Source organism: Zingiber officinale, chromosome 7B (genome assembly GCF_018446385.1).
Source record: "Zingiber officinale cultivar Zhangliang chromosome 7B, Zo_v1.1, whole genome shotgun sequence".
Taxonomy (NCBI): Eukaryota; Viridiplantae; Streptophyta; class Magnoliopsida; order Zingiberales; family Zingiberaceae; genus Zingiber; species Zingiber officinale.
Window position 1 is genome coordinate 58,557,925 of NC_055999.1, and position 25,028 is coordinate 58,582,952.

Sequence of the window (25,028 nt, forward strand, 5' to 3'; positions counted from 1 at the left end):
TTTCTCGGACCCTTTCTCTCAGTCAGGCAGCATTTGAGCTTCTCGTGCTGGTGTAGCAGTGAACGCGATACAGCGTCAGCAGAAGGCATTCACAAATCTTGGCACAAGATTCACAGCATATGATAAGAAAGATTCGAGCAAACTTTCTCGCCTTGAAAGAGAAATGACATGAGAGTGTGCAAGGTCCTCACAGTGAGACTGGCTCTGGTCTGTACTCATGTGACACCGCCTGTCTCCAGGAAGAGAAAAAAATTGTCACTACTTCTGCATTTTGTACCAGCTGTTTAACAGCAGCCAAATACAGTTTGGCGAGTTGGCAGGATATATTGTGAGAAATAGCAAAGGGAACTGACTTCGAGTTTTACATCCCTATTACACAGGTTTACGATCATCATTTTACGATAAAAGAGTGACAGCGGCAAACATATGTTTTATGCTCACTAGCAATTCGCAATCATTTGTTTTAGGCACAGTATATCACACGATGAACTAGGAAAGATGGGAGAGTAGCAGTGGAGCCATAGTTGCGAGGGGAGGGAGATTCAAATCATGAACTTGGATACAGCAGTACAGCATTGTTGCTTGAGAGTTTTGAAATTGTGAGCATCGAGTGACACGGAAGCGAGAAGGCTGCATATATACGACTCGGTGACATGGTTGAAATCAGATTGTGTATCATAGACGAAATAACCTCCACATTCCCAGGCAGAAAGTTTGTACCTAAATGGTGCACGAACCTGCATAGATGGCATGGTATAGTGACCTACATATTTGAATTGCAAATAATTCTCATAATATCAAAGGAACTGTGTAGGAATTTCACAAAATCTCATTATTTGCAGAAAATTTGCCGTTCTTTGGATGAAATCAAAAGAATAAATCCTTAAACAAGGGGAAAGATAAGAAGTTATCACCTGAGGAAACAAAAACACCTTTTTGCCGCAGTCAGAGATGAGCAGACTGAATGCACTACCGTTGTCGCACAAGTAAGCACATATTTCTCCAACTACTTGGACTGTTTTGTTGAAATTCTTGCTCACAAAGACTAAAGCTTTCAAAGTATAATCTGCTACTTCACCGATATATATACCTGTTGAAAGCAAATTACCATAAACAGGGATGCTGGGAAGAAGCTCCACAGGTAAAGGGTCTGCAAAGTAGCTCGCCTGTTCAAACATGTAAAAAGGTAAATGACTGGTGTTAAGAAGAGAGAGATATTGCTCAGGACAATTTAACTATTTAAGCACTACAAAACATTTTATAGATGACAAACAGCTCTAAGTGCACCATTTCATAAACAGGAAAAGGACACTAGTTTTTTGTACTTAAAAAAAAGGTCATGGAAGAACAGTCAGATACAGTTTCCAGAGGATAACAATCGAAAAGACAAATACAATATTGAGGAAGAAAAAAAAACGAACAAATGAAAGGAAATCAACGCAGGGTGAAATGAGTGTAAGATGGTCACCAAGCCAGCTTGAGCAGTGATTCGGGTAAGCTGGGGCAACAGTGTGGCTGGAGCAGCCCAAACAGCAGTCCAGTATATAGTCAAGAATTTGTAACATTTTTCATTTAAGCTTATTGACTTTGTCAATACTACAACCACTCGAAATCCAGTGTGCATACATCAGAAAATGTAAGATCAAGGAACATTTCTCATCTAGAAAATAGCTCAGCATTTAAGTGAGTACCCATATAACAATTATGTGACAAACTTCACACTTCCATACTAGTTCATCCTTGAACATAATATAATTCTATTAATGCGCTGATCCTACTTCATCACAAACTTAAATTATGCCTGAAAAAAATATAAGTAATCAATTAGATTATATAGTTTTATTATGGTAGTCAAAATGTTGTGGATGATGAAGGATGCCTCATAAAGGAATAGTCTGGTGCATGAAGCTCCCGCCAATGCAAGGTCCAAGAAAGGTTGGACCACATTGGGTCTATTGTATGCAGTCTTACTCTGCATTGCAAAAAGCTATTTCCGCAACTCGAACATGTGATCAAAAGATCATAAGGCAACAACTTTACCGTTGCAACAAGGCTCCCCTTCATGAAGGGCTATGCCTCATGTTTGAAAAAAATATTGACTCTAAAGCAAACTTTAACCTAGTCACTTGCTCATAACAATTAGGTAAGACTTGTAGTGAAGACTAAAGCTCACTGAGTTTTAAGTGAAGTCAACAATTCACATTACCAATGGGTTGAGACAAACAGACCATGACCATCATTTATTTAACAATACGAATATGATAGATTTCATGTAAAAGCAATATTTCATCAGTATACTTTTTAATTGTACCCACCAAGGACCAAGCCACCCACCTATGAAGAATAAGTGTTGAACTTCAATTTACGATGCAGGTAGTAGCTTAAGCAGTAGCTCAAGCAGTTCAGACATCTCCAGAGCACAATTTCTCCAACCCTACTCTACCCATCCTGATTAAGATTGCCATGTAACGCAAATTGGGAGCATGTGAGATTAAAAAAATAAACTCGCACATGCGTTGTAGGGCAGGTATAAAATAAAACTTTTGTGCCCTTACTCACTTGCCCTACTTGACCTGCATGAAGCAAATTTATAATATACATATTTTATATTTTCATATATACTTTATTGTTCAACCTTGACCCAACTTGCAAAGATGTTGCAATGCGGGGACAAAGAACAATAATTTATATCATAAGTTCCCGGTTTGTCCCATTGTAATCCCTCACTGCAGCTCACGAAATTTAAGCGATAGTTTCGGAGCAACCCAACCATTCACATACAATGCTTCGGACCTTGTATTAGTTACCTTTAGATATTGGCTGATTAACCACTCTTAAGTTTTGCATAGATAGATGTCGAAGGCTCTATACAGCTACCCTACTTATAATATATTCCATCATCACCCACAAAAACTCCACACTATCTTTACATAGGAGTATTCATAGCTCGCAGATTTGTCTATGGCATACACTATAGTCTACAGTAATATAGAGGTTTGCATACGAATACTCATATAGCTCACAGATTGTTGTGCCACAAAACAGTATTATTAGCTCAAAGATAATCAAAGCTAAATGCTTGATTTTAATATACCGGTGAAGTCCTAGATTTCACAAATAAAGGAATCGAGTAGGGTAGCCATGACTGGAAGACCAGAAAGCGCACCTCAAAACAATGTACAATTCTAATATAAAATGAGGAAAAGATCAGAAAGCTGAAGACAAATAGGGATATTTTTCTCTATATATAACTAAGTTCTATTGTGAAGAGCTCCAATGAAAGAAAAACGTGAAATGGAGGAGTATGAGGTACTGACACACAAAAATGCCACAATTAAATGCAATACCAACTAAAAGTGAACATATCCCAAACAGCGTACAATACATGCCTATTTTTGTAATGCTTTCTTGAAATAAGGGTGAACTTATTGATATACACAAGTTATTTCCTCAAGTTACCATAATCTCCATTTGTATGACAACTGATAATTCCTACCATAAACACTTAAATAACACCAGTAAATCTACAATGCTATGAACAAACTAATCAAACCACATCTATGATAATGCTAATTGCAGGAGAATAGTAACAACAGAATTTAAGAAATTGCAAATACGAAATAAAATTAAGGAACAAAAGAACTAACTGCAAAGAAAATTACCTGAAAACCTCTATGATCCATACTTTCAGAACCATCATAATCCACAAAGATATGAAAAGAGGAATTGGCTACTTCAGCCGCAATTTGTGTCATCAATCCAAGAACTCTCTTATCTAACAGCTGAGGCATCTTATGGACATCATATGGTACTAAGAATATGTGCCCATATTCCACAGGGTTTGCCTTCAAAAAGAGATTAATTACGAATAAGAATATTTAATATAAGTTAATCCACAACCTTGGACGTGTGGACTACTCTAAAGAAGTGCTTACATTTGCAATAACTAAAACTCCATCTTTAGGAAGGATAGATGATGAAACAAGTTCAGAACCCTCCTTTTCTCCAAAAGTCACACAAATTAGTAAATCCTCCCTGTGAGGTTTAACATCACTAAAGCAGCAAGGCCCACGGGCTTGAAAGCTTTTCTTCTCAAAGTCCATAAGGGTATTTAAGTTCCAATTTTCATTCAGCTGAGCAATGAACTTCTTTGCACCAGAAACTATCTGCAAAAAGCATCAAAAGCTATTCAATGGATCAATAATAAGACATTAAGCGCAACAATCAGTTGGAAAAGGGACCTTCATTTGACAAGTGCTGACATCATATCTAAGATTTCCCTTCAAGGCATGATCCTCCCACTAGACGTTCATGGTTAGCATTTCAATAACTTAATATATATAAGGACTTATAGAAGTAGAAGAAAACAAGCTCACTTTGCAGATATACCTGAGAAAGGAGAAGAATGTCCAATAGACTATGACTTCTTGCCTCAGAGCATGGCAAGTCACCTAAAACATCATCATCTTGAATAGATTTACCAAGATGATAGATATTCGTAATGCCTGAAAAATTCAAAATGATTATAAGTCCTGAAAGAAGTATTTACTAGTTTAGTAACAAAAATAAATTCATGCAAAACATGTCAAACACAAACGTAGCCTACACAGGCTTTAGAGCCTTAATTAAAATAGGCAGACTAATACATGCATGAAACTTACCATGTGGAAAATAATCAAAAGTATCTTGAAGTTTAATCAAGTTGGAACTACTATCTAATCAAAAACTTAATCAAAGAGCACAGCTTTTTCTGTGTTAGTTAATCATTGTGACTAAACCTTGGCTAGTCATGCAGTATATGTTTGTGTGAAAATCTTAACAGTTGCTAGGTTCATGTAACTCAGTGATGCCAGATACGTATTCTAAGTTGCATTTATTCATCCCTCCTTATCCTTTTATTTTGTTTTATGTTGTAATACTACAATGTTTCATCCCTTTTGAGATGATTTTCTTGGCCTTGGCCAGTATTCAAGCAATCTTACTTGTCTAAGCTGATAGGAATAAATGTTACAGAAGCTGCAGTATACTTCACTTAGTTAGATTTTTTAAAATGAAGACGTGCTTATGCAAGTAAATTATAAAGAAACAGATATCAAACAGAAAATTACGAAAATCATATCAGCAATGTCAAATTGGAACAGAACCACCAATTCGTGAAAACCAGATGTATGTAGTATGAACTATGAAGTAAACAATTCACCATTTAGTGAAATCAGCATGTAAATCTTGTTCATAAATATGTCAATTTCTATTCAAACAACAACTTCAGTAGCAATACCCAAATTAAAGTCAATTTTTTATCATAAAAAAACATTCATCACCTCCACAGACACTAGAAAAATGATTAAAATAAAGAAAACATAGGGGAATTCTGGGAGTGTAAAAAAACATATGAAGCAGGTTACATACTAATTTCTACAATAATAATTGTAAAACGATCCAGACTTAATATTATTGAGGCTCTGCTTATGCCTTCAATTTTCTTATACTGTTCCAACATAAACTACTCAGTTGTATCCAAAGTGTAACAAAATTTCCTAGAATATAAATAACAAATTCCCAATTAGAGGTCGGAGTTTATCCTAAATTACAAATGACAGATCAAAGCAAAAGAAAAGAAAGAAAGCAAAAAGGGGTGGAAGTAATTAATGAACGAAGAAGTTAGTTGAGTGAAAAAAACTAACAATTAGGCACTTGATGACTTTTACACCGCTCGGTTCTCGTGCTCTCCCGCTGAAGCGTACATTCACTTTCAACATGCCCAACTGGGGCCATAACCGTCCTGCTAGAAAAGCTTAACCAGAACTAAATATCAGAAACTACACACTAACATATAGTGCAGATCAGATTGCCCGCCACCAGCAAGGAACGTAAGATCCGAAGGATGCCCCCCAGCTGAAGGTAGGGCACCCCTGCCGCCGTGGAAAGAAGGGGAGGCAAGCAAAAACTTAGGAAAGTGCTGAAAGCATGGTCTTCCCCTACGATCTAAAGGACGGTATTCTTTTCTCGGAGCCGTGGTTGAATTAATGAAGCCAGCCCTCCTAGGACTAGCAATTTTCCGGCCGCGCGAACGAAATCTCAATCATCCACCAGCAGACGTAAGAGATCAATCGCCCATCAACTACCACTGCATAAAAAAGAATCAAATATCAAAATTCCATAAACACGATCAAAACCCGGAGAAGAAACACCGTCGACGAAAACAAACTAGTAAACACGACTTCACACACAAGATCCACACCAAAATATGGAATCGAAGAAAAAAACTCTAATAAATTCACGCTCCCTTAATAAACAGCTAAAAATAGGTGGTTTCCACCGGAACGACGCCGAAATCAAAACCCTATACGAAATCGCAGCGCAGGGGCTCCCCGGAAGAGAACCCGATCGAGGGAAATACGAGGCAGAAATAGAAGAAAGTCGAAGGGAGACGGCGGCACCTGGGCTAGGATTTCGCAGGAAGCGATGCGAGTCGAGGCGACGGATGGCAATTGGGATTTGGGAACGGAAGAAGGTCGCTGGAGACGACAACGGATGGTGGAGTTTGAACGATCGTGACATCACCGCATATTTATAGATAGCTGTGCAAGTTAGATCAGAAATGGAAGAAGGATTGTTTTTCCCTTCCTACTCAAAAACATATCTGTCAGACTCTTGGACAATGGAGTAGGGCAACAGCGTGAATCAAATCAGGTTGGGAGTATGAATATGGGTAATCGTTTTTTCTCCAAGCAAAGTGCTCCTAAAATGCTGGAAGAACCATACGTCATTATTTATCTTGCTCCTATTGGCTAGAAAGAGTAGACCCTCTCGCCCTCGTGAACGCCAAGACCATTCTTAGTTCATCGAATAATACACTAGTTTATGTTCTTTAAAAAAAATAAGATTATTTATACATATATAATAAAAATAGTTTATTTAAACAAAAATATAGAAAAACCAAATGTTCTAAGATTGAACTTGAGTCCAAACCTGCAAGAGTCGGACGGTCCAAAATAGAGGTTGAATATAATTAAGACACGTTAGACATTACTTAGGAATTGGCAGATTTGAAAGTTTCTCTAATAAATCATAATACAAGAATTCATGAACTTGAAATACAAATTGATCCCCAAATAACAACGGAGAGCACAATATTTGATTTAGCTACACTTAAACCTTATTCCTTCCCACATCAAAGGGTCTCTCTTATAAATCTAGAAAATTAATTTGCTAATAGACGAAATATGTGTTCCTATGTTTTAGGCAACAATCAGAATTTGACTGGAGGCCTTAACTTTGCCTAGTAAACCTCAACGTGCCATTGTTTGTTCTTCTTCAGCTGGGAGAGCTTGGCCTCCCAACTCTCGCCTCTCTGCTCCGCTACTCTCTTTAGTGTATCTTGAATTCCAGGCATCATTCCCTTCAAACCACAGAAGTAGATGTGCGCGCCTTTGTCTAAAAGCTTGAAGATTTCATCACTGTATTCCTCAATCTTGTCTTGAACGTACATCTTTCCACCACTCTTGTTCTTCTGCTCCCTGCTGAGTGCCTTGTCATACCTAACAAAAAAGTACCGATGATTTAGGAAAGACGTAAAGAATTGGAGTTAATTCAGAATGGATATACAAAGGGAATGGTTCAGCTACCTGAAGTTATCGGGGTAGATTTTAAGATAGCTGTTGAACTCCTCATCATAGAGAAGGCTGTCAGAGTTTGCAACCCCCAAGAAGAGCCATGACAGGCCACCAAACTTATACGAGGAAGTTACATCCTCCATGAACATGCGGCGAAGGTATCCACGGAAAGGAGCAACTCCGGTCCCTGTAGCTATCATGATATGAGTTGCATTTGGGTTATCTTCTGGCAGCAGCATGATTTTTCCAGAGGGTCCTGCAATTGTTCATAAACAATAATAAATATGGAGAATTAGTGGAGTGGGTCCTTCCATCGACTGCTCCGTATAGCCAAGTTAAAGTACTGAACTACACAATTCTGCTAATACAGATCCTCATGGCAACAATTTACTTCGAAAAACAAGTGGAGCTCAAAGTAGATCATATACTTTCTGCATTCTGTTAAGATAATAATCACAACATAACTCTGACACAATAGCTGAACTGGTGACCTTTGTGTCAAGCTTGCAGTTACAAATTTATTCTCAAAGGCATATATGGAGTCGTTTGTGTCGTGGTCCATTAAAAGATATCAAGAAGCTGTAGCTAAACTAGGGATGGGCATGTGTAGCTAGGGATGACAATAAGTCGGGTTTAACCTGGCCCCGTATTAAACCTGTCCCGTTCGAGGAGGATTTAAACCCGGTCAAATGGGTTACAGGGTAAGTTTAAACCCGCTAACCGGATTTAGAAGCGGATTTGGGGCGGGTTACGGGTTTCAATGAACCTGCCCCAAACCCGTCCTGTATATATATATATATATATTGGTGGGTCCAACCGCCGGGTTTGGAACAAGTTTGGGGCGGGGCGGATTGAAAAAGTAGACGGGACGGGTTCGGGTTCGGGTTCATTTTTTCTGGCGGGACGGGTTCTCCTATGTGTAGCGCTAAACCAATAAATTGAACAGAACCAAAACGACAAATACAATTGCTCACTATTCCAATTTAGTTTGGAGTTGGAAAGTAGCCCATCTTTTCAAGTTTGGTTCCATTATGATTTAGAGTTTTGGTGAAACTAATAAAATTGAATCTAAGTGATTAATAATTATATAAATATATTATTATATATTTTAATCCACAATTATCCTAATATTTAGTACGTATCACTGTTTATATTCTTTTTATAGGATGATAAATAGACAGTATAATGATTATTAGTTACTAATAAAATAACATATTGTTTAGTAACTTTGTAGTTACTATGTAGTTAGTTTGTGATTTTTGTTAATAAAATTTCAGTTTAATCCTTACTGAAAATTGGGTTGATTTTGCTTTCAACACAAACCGTTTGGTTTCTGGATGGTTCTGGAATGATTGTTTCAAACTCAAATAAACCTATGAAACTGGTAAACCGAACCATGCTCTCACCCCATAAGCTAAACTATAAGTGATCAAATCATACCTGTTAGCTGAATCTTGTCCCCTGGCTTTGAATCACAGAGAAAATTACTGCAGATACCATTCTTAGAAGGGTCCTCCTTCCCAGTCTCGGGATCATAATAAACAGCTCTTCTGACACATAAGCTGGCTGTCTTTCCATCAAATGAGTCACCGTATCTAGTTGATGCAATTGAATAGAGTCGGACATTGTGAGGATTCCCTGGCTTCTTCGGGTTCTCACCCTGAGGAAACAAATAGATAGATAAAAAACAAAAATTTCATAACCGCAAAAAAGGCTAATGTCTTCATTTGGATTAAAAGAGCTAAAAAACAAATGAACAACCACAGAAATCCAAGGGCTTTTTGACTATCAGAAGAAAACAAGAATTCACTTCAACAGGCACCTTAACATTTGTGGACTTACTTCTAACATGAAACCTTCAAATGATCATTTTTGCATAACTCATACCAGATTTGTCTAAAGAGTAAAACATGATAACTAATCAGGTAAAAGTCCAATTTAATAAGCACGTGGACGAAAATCTAATTACAAGGCGCATCGTGGTCATTACCACCCAATTTGTTGCCAATTAACTGTGTTTGCTATTTAAGAGGAGGGATCCAAAATTAAGTCGAGTGGGTGGTCATAAATCAGTCCATCAAGAGGTATCTTGCATTCACTTGTATTAGTTGATGGCTAACATAATCACTGATGACTTGTATTTGAAAACAATGAAGTAATGAGCATTTATCAAAGGCAAAATCAAAATAAGGAAAGAATCAATTAAAAAGTATTGAGGAAAATTGTAACAAAGACAAAATAAGGAAAGAATCAAAATAAGGAAGAATCAATCAAAATTAAGTCGAGTGTGTGGTCATAAATCAGTCCATCAAGAGGTATCTTGCATTCACTTGTATTAGTTGATGGCTAACATAATCACTGATGACTTGTATTTGAAAACAATGAAGTAATGAGCATTTATCAAAGGCAAAATCAAAATAAGGAAAGAATCAATTAAAAAATCTTGAGGAAAATTGTAACAAAGACAAACATTTAACTGTGAATTGTATTCTACTTACAGAAGGCTTGAAAGAACATTTAACAGGTTTATTTAATACAGTCTCATGAAATTTGAGTACCAAAAATACCACTTACAGGAGGGATAACACCATAGCTTTGACCTTCCCAATAAGGCACGTTGCCTCCATGATCAATCACAATATGGCATGTCTCACCAGGTGCATTTGGGCCCACCAGCCTCTCAACTGAAACAATCGTTGCAGTGGTGTATGGTTCCTTGGGCTTATATAGATTAAGAGGCGGCTCTTTAGCATTCTCAAGTTCCAAGGGCTGAACTGGGACTTTGCTTTTGACAGTTTGTTGGACAGACATTGATACAACTTTGCATCGATATGTGGATGCTGTCCTGCTTTTTAAGCATACTGATGTTAATGGCATCCATAATTTATTGTTGAAGCTAAAACTGTTTTGAACCTGAATGAGTGAAACAAGTCTGTTTAGTTGACAAAGCAAAGTCAACTGAACATCAAAATATATAAGATTGAATCATCAAATATCAAGCTACTTTAAGACATTGAGTCATATAGAGACACAAGTTATTTGTTACTCGCTACAAACAAATTCACAAAAGAATTCTCTTTATTTCAAGATGTGAACAACCACGAAGCAGCACAAGAATGCAGGTATCCCAAATTAGATATGCTCAAAAGAATTCACGAAACTGATGCTACTAAATGTTAACCTAGAAACATCTGCTAACAACCTGATAAGGTAGAAATGAAACTGAACAATCAATATAACAAATAAAGAAAACAAAAAATGCCAGCTTGCTAAGTACAAGCAAGAAACTTCATTTTCAACAAGATACTCATTAAATTTGGGTACAAAGTTAAATGCTTAAAATTTCCCGACAAAGTTTCAATCCCAGTCCAATCAAACAAGCCATCTAAGCAACGGACACTACAATTTATCTCACATTTGAAAAGTAGATTTGGATATTACAATTATCCAACTAAGCAACGGACATAAATCACCACGAAACCAGTAAAAAGAAATCAATCTACTTAAGTAACATTAATCTTGACAGCAATCTAGTTTCACCTTCAATCCCGCCTTCCTCAGCGATGCATCCGGCGCAACAGATGCAGAGACGGATGCCTGCCAAAGAGTCAACCCATCAGACACTACGCCAACTCTAAAAACCGAACGCAACCAAAGCAGTCAAAAACTTGAAGTAGATGAAAGCCTAAGCATCTGCGGATGAAAAAGCAAAACCAAGAAGAAGATCGCATACCATAGCTCCTAGAGCGTGCGCCATCGTTGCGTGATCTGTGGAGATCGTCTCCAATTGCTCGGGGAAGCAGAAGGGCGAGGCGGCGAAGAGGGAAGCAGCCCTCGTTGAACCCGTCGTTATTAAATACTTAGATTGTGAAATGTTGGAAATCATTCATGGAAACCCCTCGCCTATGAAAAAATTACAGAGCAGTTCTATTCTGCTTACCTTCTTACGATGGAAAACTTTACGATTAGAGATACCTTTTTGTAAGAATTACAAACAGGTTTTTTAGGGCTTGCAAAGCAGTCTTCACTTTTTCTAATTAACTTCTTAATAATCTGATCATATAGCAATAGTTAGAAAATTTGGCATCTAAATAATCAACGTATGGGCATTAAACTATTACATAAACTCATTTTTTTAAAAAAATTATCTGGTCTAATAATACAATCTGCAAAGGCAAACTTCGAGGGCCAAGCTGCAATAAAGAGGTGTTGATTTAAGAAAATAAAGAAAAAGGAGAGACTTTCTGAAAAAGTGACTTCCTACGGCAGTGGCGTGAGTCGTCGGGAGTTGCCTTGTGGACTTTCCTTCTGCCCCCGCAAACTTTGAATAATGGAGATAATTAGACGACAAAATGGGAGAATTTTGGAATATTAAAGGATGGCATTAGAGCCACGGCACCATCTATATTTTAATCAAAAATGAAGATTGTGATTACTTAGGAAGAACGAAGGGGAGGGAAAAAAAGAGAGGCATTATGATCCTTTCAGAGAGGGTAAACACGGTTACACAGATCAAAGGAAGCAAAACATGAATCAATTTGCTTAATTCTTGCGCTAAATCAGAACGAAGATAAGAGAGAGGGAAAAAAAACTACTTTTTCTCCATAATTTTCGATGTTCCAATGTAGATGAAAGAAAGTAACTGAAAATTTAGGATATCTATCTTTATGGTTGGACATGAAAGAGGTCTGAATATTATACTTGATTCAGATTAATGGTATGGGGTCTTTCGCGGTCAGGCCTTTGATCGATCATTTTCCAGTTTGTTTTCTAACACATCAGTAGATTGTGTCTAACGAAGACTAATCGGTGTATGACCGAGATCTTTGCTGCGGTTGAAGTGAAAATTTTGACGCTCAAAACGCCGAAAATCATCACTGTTTTGCTGTCGACGGCGGCCGGCGAAAGGAAGGAGAGATGGCGAAGATCACCGGGAGTTTCCGAGATCACTGATGGAAGAGCCATTGTGATAGAAGACCTACAGTTCTCGCCTTTTGTCGCAGGGAGATAGACATCGTGATAGAAACACATGTGCTCTCTCCTGCCGTCGCCGGTGGTCGGCGACAGAAACGGGGGATGGACAAGATCACCGGGAGCTTCCGCGACAATTGATTGCGGTTGAACACTCCCGAGATCGTCAAAAGCCCAACCTTTGAGACAGAAACGGCCCAATTATGATCATCGTGATGACGACAGAAGAGTTCCATGAATCGACGGTATAGATTTCCCGTTCCCTTATTATATAAATCTCTCGTTACCCTGATTCGTAGTCATCGCCTAAACCCTTGGACCGGTCCGCCGCGGGTGTTCTCCGTTGCTCCCTCGTCCTCGTTCACAGTCGATCCGTCGCCTTCAAGTTCAGCGAATACAATGGCTGCGTAAGCAATTCTGATCCCGTTTTATATATCTTCTGATGCTATTATCCATGTGATGCATCTATCAAGATCCATTTTTTATGATAATTTGGTCATATACCTGAAGTTTTCCATATCACCAAGCTTGTTCTTTTTCCCAAAATTGCAGCATAGTTTATCAAAGGACACGTTTCGATCTACGCCCTCTTCCTATCGATTGTCAAAAAAAAAATTTACTGTCAAAATCCTAAAATTTTCATGAGATACTTGATTTTCAGATTTAGAAAAGAAAATGAAAAAGGAGGTTCTTTGACATTGAATCTCTGTATTAAGAATCATTTTAATGTTTTCTATCTGTGTTTTTCCCAACTATTTGGAGTCTGATTGCATCATTCTTAGATCTATACAAAGCTATATCACTGGTTGATGACCACTCAACCTAATCTCACGGAAAGCAGAAGCAAGATTCATCTTCATAGGTTTAGACAATTTAGAGTCACTGTATCATTCATATTTATTGTTGAGATCTGTGCAAGACTATATCACTGGTTGATGATGACTCAGTCTTATCTTACGGAAATTATGAGTAAGATTCATTGTCATAGGTTTTAACATTTTAGAGTCGTTGTATCATTCTTATTTATTATTGAGATCTATGCAACGCTACATCACCGGTTGATGAAGACTCAGTCTTATCTTAAAGAAAGCAGGGCTAAGATTAATCTTTATAGGTTTAGACAATTTAGAGTGGTTGTATCATTCTTATTTATTCAAGACTATATCACTGGTTGATGACTACTCAGTCTTATCTTATGGAAAGTAGGAGTTTGATTCATCTTCATAGGTTTAGATAATTTAGAGTTGCTGTATCATTCTTATTTATTATTTATTGAGGTCTATGCTTCACTATATCACTAGTGATGGCAAAACTCAATTTTATCTTACGGAAATCAGGAGTAAGATTCATCTTCATAGGTTTAGACAATTTAGAGTTGCTGTATCATTCTTATTTATTATTGAGATCTGTGCATGACTATATCACTGGTTGATGACGATTCAGGATTATCTTATGGAAAGTAGGAGTTAGATTCATCTTCATAGGTATAGACAATTTAGAGTAGCGTTCTCATTCTTATTTATTATTGAGATCTATGCTCCACATCACTAGTTTATGGCAAAACTCAATTTTATCTTACTGAAACCAGAGTAAGATTCATCTTCATAGGTTTAGACAATTTAGAGTCACTCTATCATTCTTATTTCTTATTGAGATCTATGCAAGAATTTATCACTGGTTGATGTGACAAATCAATATTATCTTATGGAAAGCAGGAGTAAGATTCATCTTCATAGGTTTAGATAATTTAGAGTCACCGTGTCATTAATTTCTTATTGAGATCTATGCAAGAATTTATCACTGGTTGATGACAAATCAATATTATATTGTGGAAAGCAGGAGTAATATTCATCTTTTAGACACTTTTTACATGAGTTGAGGCTTGTGAAAACTGCAACAGCTTAGTTGATCTCTGTACTAAACCAAAGCAAATCTTGTGGTTTGATCTCCTCTTTCTAGTTGCATTTGCTTGCGACTGGTAGTCAATTAGTTTTTTTGATTTGGCAGTGAAGATGCTGCTGCCGAATCTGCCCCCGTGCTCGGCGAACCCATGGATTTGATGACAGCCCTGCAGTTGGTACTGAAGAAATCATTGGCACACGATGGACTTATCCGTGGCCTTCGTGAGGCTGCCAAGGCGATCGAAAAACACACTGCGCAGCTTTGCATTCTGGCTGAGGACTGCAACCAAGCTGACTACACTAAGCTGGTCAAGGCATTATGTGCGGAACACAATGTGCACTTGGTTGCTGTTCCGAGCGCGAAAACTCTTGGCGAGTGGGCTGGGGTTAGTTGATTTGTTTTTTACTTTTTCTCAATCCAACACTACAATTCACATTGATCTTACTGCGGGCAAGGAACCAAGAATCCAAGATTTAGTAACCTAAACCATTTTGACCCATTTGATGTAACTATGCAGCTTTGCAAGATTGATTCAGAGGGCAAGGCAAGGAAAGTGGTGGGCTGCTCATGTGTCGTCGTGAAGGTAGCAACAAAGAACTTGCATCTTGTTTATGGTTGCGATCAAGTTTGACAGTTAATAATCCTTCCAATTTTGTTTTCAGGATTACGGGGAAGAATCTGAGGGCCTTCACATAGTTCAGGAATATGTGAAGTCACACTAAAGTATGGAAGTTTTTTAGTTCTAGTCGGTGATCATTAAGGTGTCATGAGAGCTTTTAAGTGTTGAGATCATTTAAACATGAGGAATTTAGGGTTTGTGGTTGAATGTTTTCATTCTTGTTCTCGAGCGAATTTTGTGATTATTTTGCCGGATCATATTGGCTTAATTAATGGCATTTGGTATTTTGCTATAGTATAAAATGTTGAGTTATGATATTAATTAATGACATGATTTCTTATGCTATCTCTTAACTATTTAAGACAAATTGAACCTAAATATTCGATTATTTATGATATTTAGTTTTATTGAAATTGAATTATGTTATTATTTATTTAAAGTATTTTAATGGGAGTGGAGTTTTAACCTTTAATTATAATAAAAAAAACTATTTTGATGTAATTATCTGAGATATTTTATTTTATTTAATTATTTGCAAAGATATTAACAAAAAGGCGTGGGTGCTACATGATGTGGCATGACATGGACATTGATTGCATTATGAATGGACGAATGGTCCCCAATTATGATTGATCAGAATACCACATCATGATGTGGCATGACATGAACACTGATTGCATTTTGAATGGACGGGTGGTCATATATATATATATATATATATATATATATATATATATATATATATATATATATATATATATATATATATATATATATAGCGCTGATATCCTGCGCGACGGCACAGTGCGCGACTGTGCGCGTCGCGCAGGATTTCAGCGCTTAATATTAAAATCTCTCCCTCGTCGTTTTTTCTCTCTTTCTCTCGCTCCCTCCGTCTCCGTCGTCCGTCGGACCTCACAGCAGCGCCGGCAAAGATTCATCGGCGTCTTCAACCTCACAGCTATTGTGACAGCTAGTTCACCTCTCTCCATTCCCAATAGTAATTCGTTTCATTTTAATTTGTTATTCTACACCTCTATATATATTAGAAGGAATTATTCCTATAACGTGCGGGGACGACGTCGGCTACAAACGCGTGCAGGGACGGTTTCTTGGTGGGCTGCAGGTTAGCTGCTACATGTTGAAGTAGCCATTTGGTAAGTCATTTATTTGGTAGCTACATTTTCTAGCAGATATTACCCCTAAAAATAGTTAATTTCATGTATATCAAGTTCGTAAAAAAGGTTATTTGAAATTATTTTGTAAAGATGCAATGCCTTTGCTTCGTTTCTAAACGTTGCAGCAACTACTTCACAGCAAACCGTCCTTGTAGTTGCTACAACTTGTAGCAGCTCACTTGGAATGATGGTCGTAGAAGGTAGGAAGGATTTATGTTACGATGTGCAATGCCGATGTCTGCTACAACCGCCTGCAACCACTTGGACATTCTTTTGCTGCTACAAGTTGTAGCAGCTACATGGTCACATGGAGAGTTAGCTGGTATAATGTGTAGCAGGTACCTGTCGACAATCAACTGCTACACTTTGTAGCAGCTAACTCTCCATGTACCTACTACAACTTGTAGTAGCTAAAGTGGTAAGTCATTTTTTTAGTAGTCATATTTTCTAGCAGAGATTAACCCGAAAAATATTTTTGTAGATGTACATCAGCTTCCTAACAAATGATTTAAAATTATTTCCGCTGATGCAACGTCTTCGCTTTGCTTTGCTGCTACACGTTGAAGCAGCTACTTCAACTAATAACTGCTACACTTAGTAGCAGCTAACTCTGCAGGTAGCTACCACAACTTGTGGCAGCTAACTCGGTAAGTCATTTTTTAGTAGTCATATTTTTATAACCGTATATCAACTTGCTAAAAAAATGATTTAAAAAAATTTCCGGTGTTGCAGTGCCTTCGCTTTGCTTTGTTGCTACATGTTGAAGCAGCTACTTTGACTAATACCTGCTACAATTTGTGGCAGCAAAGTCGGTAAGTCATTTTTTTTAGTTAGCCATATTATTGTAGCTGTATATCAATTTGCTAAAAAAATTATTTAAAATTATTTCCGCTGCTGCAGCGCCTTCACTTTGCTTTGCTGCAACACGTTGAAACAGCTACTTCGACTAATAACTACTACACCTTGTAGCAGCTGACTCTCCAGGTAGCTGCCACAACTTGTAGCAGCTAACTCTGCAGGTAGCTGCCACAGCTTGTGGCAGCTAACTCGGTAAGTCATATTTTTGGTAGTCATATTTTTGTAGCTGTATATCAACTTCCTAAAAAAATTGATATAAAAAAATTTCCGGTGTTGCAGCGCCTCCGCTTTGCTTTGCTGCTACATGTTGAAGCAGCTATTTCGACTAATAACTGCTACACCTTGTAGTAGCTAACTTTCCAGGTAGCTGCCACAACATGTGGCAGCTAACTCGGTAAGTCATTTTTTTCAGTAGCCATATTTTTGTAGCTGTATATCAACTTGCTAAAAAAATAATTTAAAATTATTTCCGCTGCTGCAGCGGCTTCGCCTTGCTTTGCTACTACACGTTGAAGCAGCTACTTCGACTAATAACTGCTACACCTTGTAGCAGCTAACTTTCCAAGTAGCTTCCACAACATGTGACAGCTAATTCGGTAAGTCATTTTTTTCAGTAGCCATATTTTTGTAGCTATATATCAACTTGCTAAAAAAATAATTTAAAATTATTTTCGCTGTTGCAGCGGCTTCACCTTGCTTTGCTGCTACACGTTGAAACAGCTACTTCGACTAATAACTGCTACACCTTGTAGCAGCAAACTCTCCAAGTAGCTACCACAACTTGTGGCAGCTAACTTGGTAAGTCATTTTTTTAGTAGTCATACTTTTGTAACCATATATCAACTTGCTAAAAAAAATGATTTAAAAAAATTTCCGGTGTTGCAGCGCCTTCGCTTTGCTTTGCTGCTGCACGTTGAAGCAGCTACTTCGACTAATAATTGCTACACCTTTTAGCAGCTAACTCTCCTGGTAGCTGCCACAACTTGTGGCAGCTAACTCGGTAAGTCATTTTTTAGTAGCCATATTTTTGTAGGTGTATTTCAACTTGCTAAAAAAATGATTTAAAATTATTTACTCTGCTGCAGTGGCTTCGTTTTGCTTTGCTGTTACACGTTGAAGCAGCTACTTTGACTAATAACTGCTACACCTTGTAGCAGCTAACTTTCCAGGTAACTTCCACAACATGTGGCAGCTAACTCGGTAAGTCATTTTTTTCAGTAGCCATATTTTTGTAGCTGTATATCAACTTGCTAAAAAAATAATTTAAAATTATTTCCGTTGCTGCAGCGGTTTCGCCTTGCTTTGCTACTACACGTTGAAGCAGCTACTTTAACTAATAATTGCTACACCTTGTAGCAGCTAACTCTCCAGGTAGCTGCCATACCTTGTGGCAGCTAACTCGGTAATTAAATGAGGTTTCTTACATTTCGTTGTAGAAACAATTGTAGCACGTTGAAGCAGCTAGTCGTCAGAAGCTGCTACACGTTGTAGCAGCTAGCATTCCAAATAACCTTTTCTACCCAAATACCTTTTTTCAATTATTGTGCTAATATATATACTGTGCAATTACATTTTTACCCTCATAGGCCAAAATTTTAACCCCTACACTCCCCGTGTGACAAATATTTTGAAAGAATTTCTTTGATAATACATCGGTGCCCTACGGAGTGTTCATCAGTCAACCTCACTGCGACAACTTGTTTCTCATTCAAAGCTTTGCCTCCATCGTGAGTATTGTCTTAGGGTTTATCATTCAAAGATTCACCTACTTTGATAGTTTGAATTTTTAGAGTTTTGATCCGTCTCCTAGCTGCTACAATCGGGTTTAATGTTTTTAGGTCACTAATTAATGAGGGTTTACTTTGATGGAACCAAGAGGTTAAAAAAAATTATTTATCTTTGCTGTCGTAGCTCCTGTCGTTAAACTGCTACAAAATGATAGAATGTCGTTAAACCCTACAGTGTCGATTGGCTTCTCACTATTGTAGCAGCTACTTGACACTAACTGCTACAACGTGTAGAGTAATCATGTTTAGCAGCAACAAGTCACAATGAACTATATAGGAGAAATTATAGACATTGTAATGTATTAAATTATAGTTTAAAAATAAGAGTGTCAGGTATCATAGTATGGGTGAAAATCAATTGCATTTCAAGGAATGCATATGAGTATCATTAAGATCTTATGTATTTTTTGGTATACAAAACTAAATGGCAAGCCAAAGAACTGCTGCTTCCCGTGCATAGCTCAAGAAAGTGCACTGGAAAAGTAACTACCCTCACTTCAAGGCGTTTATATCATCACTCCACATAACCGATCGACAGATGGAGATAATCAATGGAAGCCCATTTTCTTGGGCAGTAGCCATGCCTAAAATTGCAAATATTCGAAGCCTAATCCAAAATATGTTTGACAATTGGAATGTGCAAGATAGATGCTTCATCTTTCATAATAAAGAGATTAACTTCACTAGGAAAGATGTTTCATTGATTCTGGGACTCCCAGACCAAGGCGCTGAAGTTAATTTGCAACAGCATGCAGCCACCACCCCACTATATCTTCAGCACTTCCATAATATGGAGTGTACACAAAAGGAGCTAGAGAACAAGATGGTCACTCTCAGCAAACAACCTCCAACTGCTGAATCCGATACTCTCTTTTGACAATTGTTAATATTGTATTTCTTTGTTACTGTTTTATTTACTACTACTAGCAGTATATCTAGATTACCAGAACAATCACTAATAGATTGCGTAGATGATTTTGCTAATTTAGGTAGGTATAATTGGTGTAAGGCTGTATATGACTTTATCAGCCCACAGTTGGGGGCCATTGGTCCAATGCTTTCACAGAGGCCAAAACCAGAGGGCCTTGCAAGAAATCCAGCTCCCATGCTCAGAGGGTTCGTACATCTCCTTGCTGTAAGTCCCTAAATATAATTATAGTATCATAAGATTTATACAGAGAGTATCATATTTAAACAATTTTTATTATATTGCAGGTCTGGATGTGTGAATATGTGAGAATAATGGATCCTTACCGACAGCATGCCTTTCCAAGAATATGCAGATGGAAGTGGTCAGGCTCCATGGTGGAGACAATAAAGTCTAGGATCGCAGAAATACCTTCTGCCAATATAATTGTTGATTTAAGTCAATCGGACCTAGAGACACACCTGCTCTCAAAGGATTTTCTAGAAGATCTTGTAGAGCATATTGATTAACAAATTACAGAGGGGTTTTTAGAATTAACTGGTGAGGGAAATTCTGAACAAATTCCAGAGCAATTTACTGAACAGGCAGCCGAAGCACAGGAAATTCCCCACCAAGTTCCTGCACAGGCAGCAGAAGTTCTGAAAATGCCTGGACAAGTCCCTGAGCCATTTAATGTAGAATTTGTTAAGGAGAAAGAGGCTTGTACAAAATGTCAAGTGAGGGAGGCCAAAAATTCTCGGTTGGAGTCTGTGGTTGAGGGCAAGGACCAGATCATTGCCCATATAGAGCGCAAAATTAGTGAGTTAATTGAGGAGAATAAAAAATGTGCCCGTGATGTAGAAACTCCATTAGCTTCCAAGGATAAAATAATAGATGAGAAGGATAGAATTATAGAGGTAAAAGAGCAAATTATTACAGAGCAAGATAGAAAAATTAAAGATCTTCAAAGTCAGATGCTTGCGAAGGTTATTAACCCAATACCTGCCAATCGACCATTAACCAGGACAAAGACTTGTGCTACAAAGAGAAGGAGATCCCCAATCCGCAAAGAGATTAAGGGAGTGCCCTTGGCCAAAAGGAGTAAAAGATTAACTTTTCAAGATGAGCATGAGTCAGAGATGGCCAAGGGCAAAGGAGAGACATTTGTTGTGCCTCCTGTTAAAGTACAAGAAGGCCATAAAACATCTACTGTTGTAGCTGCCACATCTTCATCAGATAAACTATTGAATACGCTTGCCAAACAAAAATCCAAAATACTTAAGGTATGGTTTTGGTTGGATAAATGTGTTGTCTTTTAGTCCTAATTCACATATTACTCACACCGAAAAGTTGTCTCTATGTATTTTTTCAGCAAGCGAAGTCATATTTTAAGAAAAATAAAGATGATGTGGTGATAAAGGCATTGCTGAAACTGAGCCAGCTAAAGTGAATTGGAAGTTGCTTGAGTTATACACTAACTGAAATGCAAATATATGATGGATTAGGAATGCATAATTTTATTGGGAATACAGGGTTAAATGACTTTGCTATTATCTGCTAATTTAATAGTGAAACAAACATTCCATTTTGTTGAATCAAATCAACCATGTCTGATATAAAAGTTGTTATAACACATATAATTTATGTAACTGCTTTAATTGTATGGAAGCAATAGGGAGTGTTGATGTAAACCTAATTATTGGACATGTTTTATTTTTGGTTTTTGTAGGGCTACGAAAAAGCCAATATGGTCCAACGGAACAATATCATTGGATTTGTCATCTTTCCTATGTATTTTTGATTGGACTGTCTTTAGAGATGGTGATTGCATAAATGCATATTTTGCAATAATTGCAGAGGAAGCCAAATCTTCCGGCAGACCTTATTGGCCATCTATATTTTGTCTTATTGGTTTTGATGTAAGTATAACACCAACTCCTCCTATCTAGTTTTTCATTATCAATATATGCCTCCACCAATGTTTGTCTGTATACAAAGGATTTGTTTGCAAGGACAACATATGAGGCATTTGACCTATCAGCAATCACTGACACTGACAAGCCACTTAGCTATATATTCTATCCATTAAATAATGCAGATGATCACTGGCACCTATTGATCATAGATCTCCAAGAAGCTCAATATTTGCATTATAACTCACTTGGATCCTCAGAGCTATACACATCTAAGTTTCAAAAGTTTGAAAGTAACTTCCATGTTGAGTAAATCATAATCTACTAGATGTATGTGTGTATTGGTTACTAACTTCAAACTCGTGCAGGTTGATTTTTTCTAAAAATATGGACCCATCTTACTACGAAATGTGATATCTAGGGCTACATTCCTTAATGTCAAGAGACTTTGAGGTATCTACGTTCTCGGGTCCAACACAAGTAAAATCGTAAGTACATCTCTTTATTCATAATTTTTATACATCTCCATATCTCTGCTAGCAATTATAATATTAACAGTCTGAAATCAACTCTATCTTTCAGGTTAGATTGTGCAATTTTTGTGATGCGATACGCTGAGAGTTTAATGTACCGAAGGCCAACAGAATTTGGACAAGATGGAATGAGAAAATTTTGTTTTCATGTAGGTCATAAAATTTTTAATAGCAACCACTGGATTAAAGAGAAGGTGGGGATGAAAACGTATTGATACACTGATTGTAAAGGTAGTGTAAATCTCATAAAAATAGGTTAGGTGGTGTAAATTTATTTGTAATACTGGTGTCAATGCCTTGCGAAGCTAATACAAGGTATAGATGTTAGTTGCTACTCGGAATATCGTACTGGTTCCCCTGTACAAAAATTTTGTACAAGTCCCGAACCTTCCCTAACAACCTATTGTGTTCTTTAGAAATTAAATTTGGAATCGCAAACAGAATTTAACATTATTGATTCCAAATTCAACTTATTTGTTCTTAGAGGTTTAGACTTGGATTGCAAACGATGGTTAACATTATTAATCCAAATCCACCCATGTTACAAATTTGATTAAATATTTATTTCAGAGATTGGCTTCCAGGTTAAACATGGCGAGACACTAGACCTTCTTAGTTATGGGAGCATCCACCACTTCTTAGACAAAGTCTTTTAACGAAATTCAATATTTAATCTCCTTATAGTAACCCTAGGTTTAACCATTAAGAACAATCGAATCACAAGATTGAAAAAAACAAAAGAAACACAAAATCGAATCATAAATTCGAAACCTAAAATCGTTAGCCTCTTGTGTTTGGTATTTCAAAATCCATACAAAGAAAACTAGTATGATGCGGAATAAGACAACTAGTTATACCTTTCTTTGTAGCTTATAGACCTCACGATCTTCTATTGTATTCCTCTTCTTATCTTGGATGTCGTGTGGGCGACGATCTACCAAGACAAGAATCCACCCAATCCTTCTTCTTCCTTTCAAGTTTCGGCTACCAACAATCTCCTAGAGATGAAGAACTTCGACCATCAACCAACCTCCAAGGGATGCTAAGAAACAATGTCTCCTTCTTCTATCCTTCTTCCTCTAACAAGATCCGGCCACCAAAAGCTCTAAGAGATGTGATGCCGTCGGCCTCCAAGGAAGAAAAGAAGAGGATGAGCAAGAGAAGAGGGCCGACCACCACCAAGGAAAAGAGAGGAGAGTAATAATAGATACATTGTTGTATAGTGAGGCACCTCTACCCTCTCTTTTATATTCCTTGGTCTTGGCAAATAAGGAAAGTTTTAATTAAAACTTCCATATTTTCCCTGCCAATAAAAGAAAATTTAATTAAAATTTCCTTTTAATCTTTGTATGGCCGACCACCTCATTGAGCTCCAAACAAGGAAAGTTTTAAACACAAAATTAAAACTTTCTTATTTGTTTTCAGAAATTTTTAAAATAAAAATTTCTCTTTTAAACTCCCTTCATGGTTGGTTATAAAAGGAAACTTTTATAAATTAAAATCTCTCTTTTAAAACATGTGGATGGTTACAAGGAAAGTTTTCTCCAAAATTAAAATCTTCTTTTTCAACTACAAATAAGGAAAGATATCAAATCTTTCTTTTAATCTTTTGTAGAAAGCTATAAAAGGAAAGATTTATAATTTTTAAAACTCTCTTTTAAAACCATGAGGATGGTTACAAAAAGGAAAGTTTTATCAAAAATTAAAATCTTCCTTTTAACTACAAATAAGGAAAGATATCAAATCTTTCTCTTAATCTTTTATAGAAAGCTATAAAAGGAAAGACTTGAATTTTAAAGTTTCTTTTAAGACCATGGCTTCCACATAAGAAAAGATTTTAAAAAATAAAACTCCTTTTAATCTAATATGGCTGGCCACCCTACTTGGGCTCCAAGCTAGGCTTGGCCGACCACCTTAAGGTGGGTAAGAAGTTTGGTTTAGGTGGGTATAAGACTTTATAAATAAGAGGCTACAATAGGGATCGAGAGGAGGAATTGGTTTTGGTCTCCCGATGAGCTTGAGCTTCCCGTGTTCGCCCCGAACACCCAACTCAAGTTCATCAATAATATCTCATTCAGAGTTATTATTGCACTACCGCACCAATCCCATATTACTATATGGGCTCCTTCTTATCATGAGTGCGTTAATCTCCCTGTGTTTAAGATATAGAATGTCTACTAATTAAATGAGTTACTGACAACTCACTTAATTAATATCTAGCTCCAAGAGTAGTACTACTCAACTTCATTGTCATATCGGACTAGGTCCACCTGCAAGGTTTACATGACAATCCTTATGAGCTCCTCAAGGGGACATCATCAACCTAGATTACTAGGACACAGTTTTATTCTATAATCAACAACACACCATATAAATAATATCATTTCTCAACTTATCGGACCTATTGATTTAACGAGCTAAATCACACCCTTTGATAAATCAAAGAAATAACTATTAAGTATACGTGCTTGTTATTATATCATGATTAAGAGCACACACTTTCATAATAACAGAAGTATTGTTCTTTTATATAGTCAGTATAAAAAGATACTACCTCAAATGGTCCTGCTCAATACACTCATAGTGTACTAGTGTAATTTATTAGTCAAGATAAACTAATACCTAATTACACTACAACCACTCCAATGGTTTGTCCCATTCCATCTTGGTCTTGAGCAACTGTTTATAATTTATAAGGAACTGATAACATGAACTTCTGTGTGTTTCCTCACACCATGTTATCT

General features: G+C 37.1%; 3 protein-coding genes across 3 annotated transcripts; 1 reads left to right on the forward strand and 2 right to left on the reverse strand.

Annotated features, from left to right (window-relative positions):
* Nucleotides 1-324: 324 nt before the first annotated feature.
* On the reverse strand, nt 325-6,585 carry LOC122005799 (GDP-L-galactose phosphorylase 1-like). The gene is made up of 8 exons (XM_042561005.1): nt 6,441-6,585; nt 5,685-6,127; nt 4,390-4,505; nt 4,242-4,301; nt 3,936-4,166; nt 3,663-3,845; nt 915-1,166; nt 325-737 (listed from the first exon to the last, which is right to left on the reverse strand). The coding sequence occupies exons 2-8, from the start codon at nt 5,773-5,775 to the stop codon at nt 543-545; spliced, it is 1,128 nt and encodes a 375-aa protein (XP_042416939.1). The 5' UTR covers nt 5,776-6,127; nt 6,441-6,585; the 3' UTR covers nt 325-542.
* Nucleotides 6,586-7,029: 444 nt separating this feature from the next.
* LOC122005800 (ferredoxin--NADP reductase, embryo isozyme, chloroplastic-like) lies at nt 7,030-11,470 on the reverse strand. Its single transcript, XM_042561006.1, has 6 exons — nt 11,350-11,470; nt 11,157-11,213; nt 10,191-10,529; nt 9,057-9,276; nt 7,629-7,872; nt 7,030-7,541 (listed from the first exon to the last, which is right to left on the reverse strand). Exons 1-6 carry the CDS (start codon nt 11,371-11,373, stop codon nt 7,283-7,285), a joined length of 1,143 nt encoding a protein of 380 aa, XP_042416940.1. The 5' UTR covers nt 11,374-11,470; the 3' UTR covers nt 7,030-7,282.
* Nucleotides 11,471-12,790: 1,320 nt separating this feature from the next.
* LOC122005801 (40S ribosomal protein S12-like) lies at nt 12,791-15,410 on the forward strand. Its single transcript, XM_042561007.1, has 4 exons — nt 12,791-12,994; nt 14,595-14,874; nt 15,007-15,072; nt 15,152-15,410. Exons 1-4 carry the CDS (start codon nt 12,822-12,824, stop codon nt 15,209-15,211), a joined length of 579 nt encoding a protein of 192 aa, XP_042416941.1. The 5' UTR covers nt 12,791-12,821; the 3' UTR covers nt 15,212-15,410.
* The last annotated feature ends 9,618 nt before the right edge of the window (nt 15,411-25,028 follow it).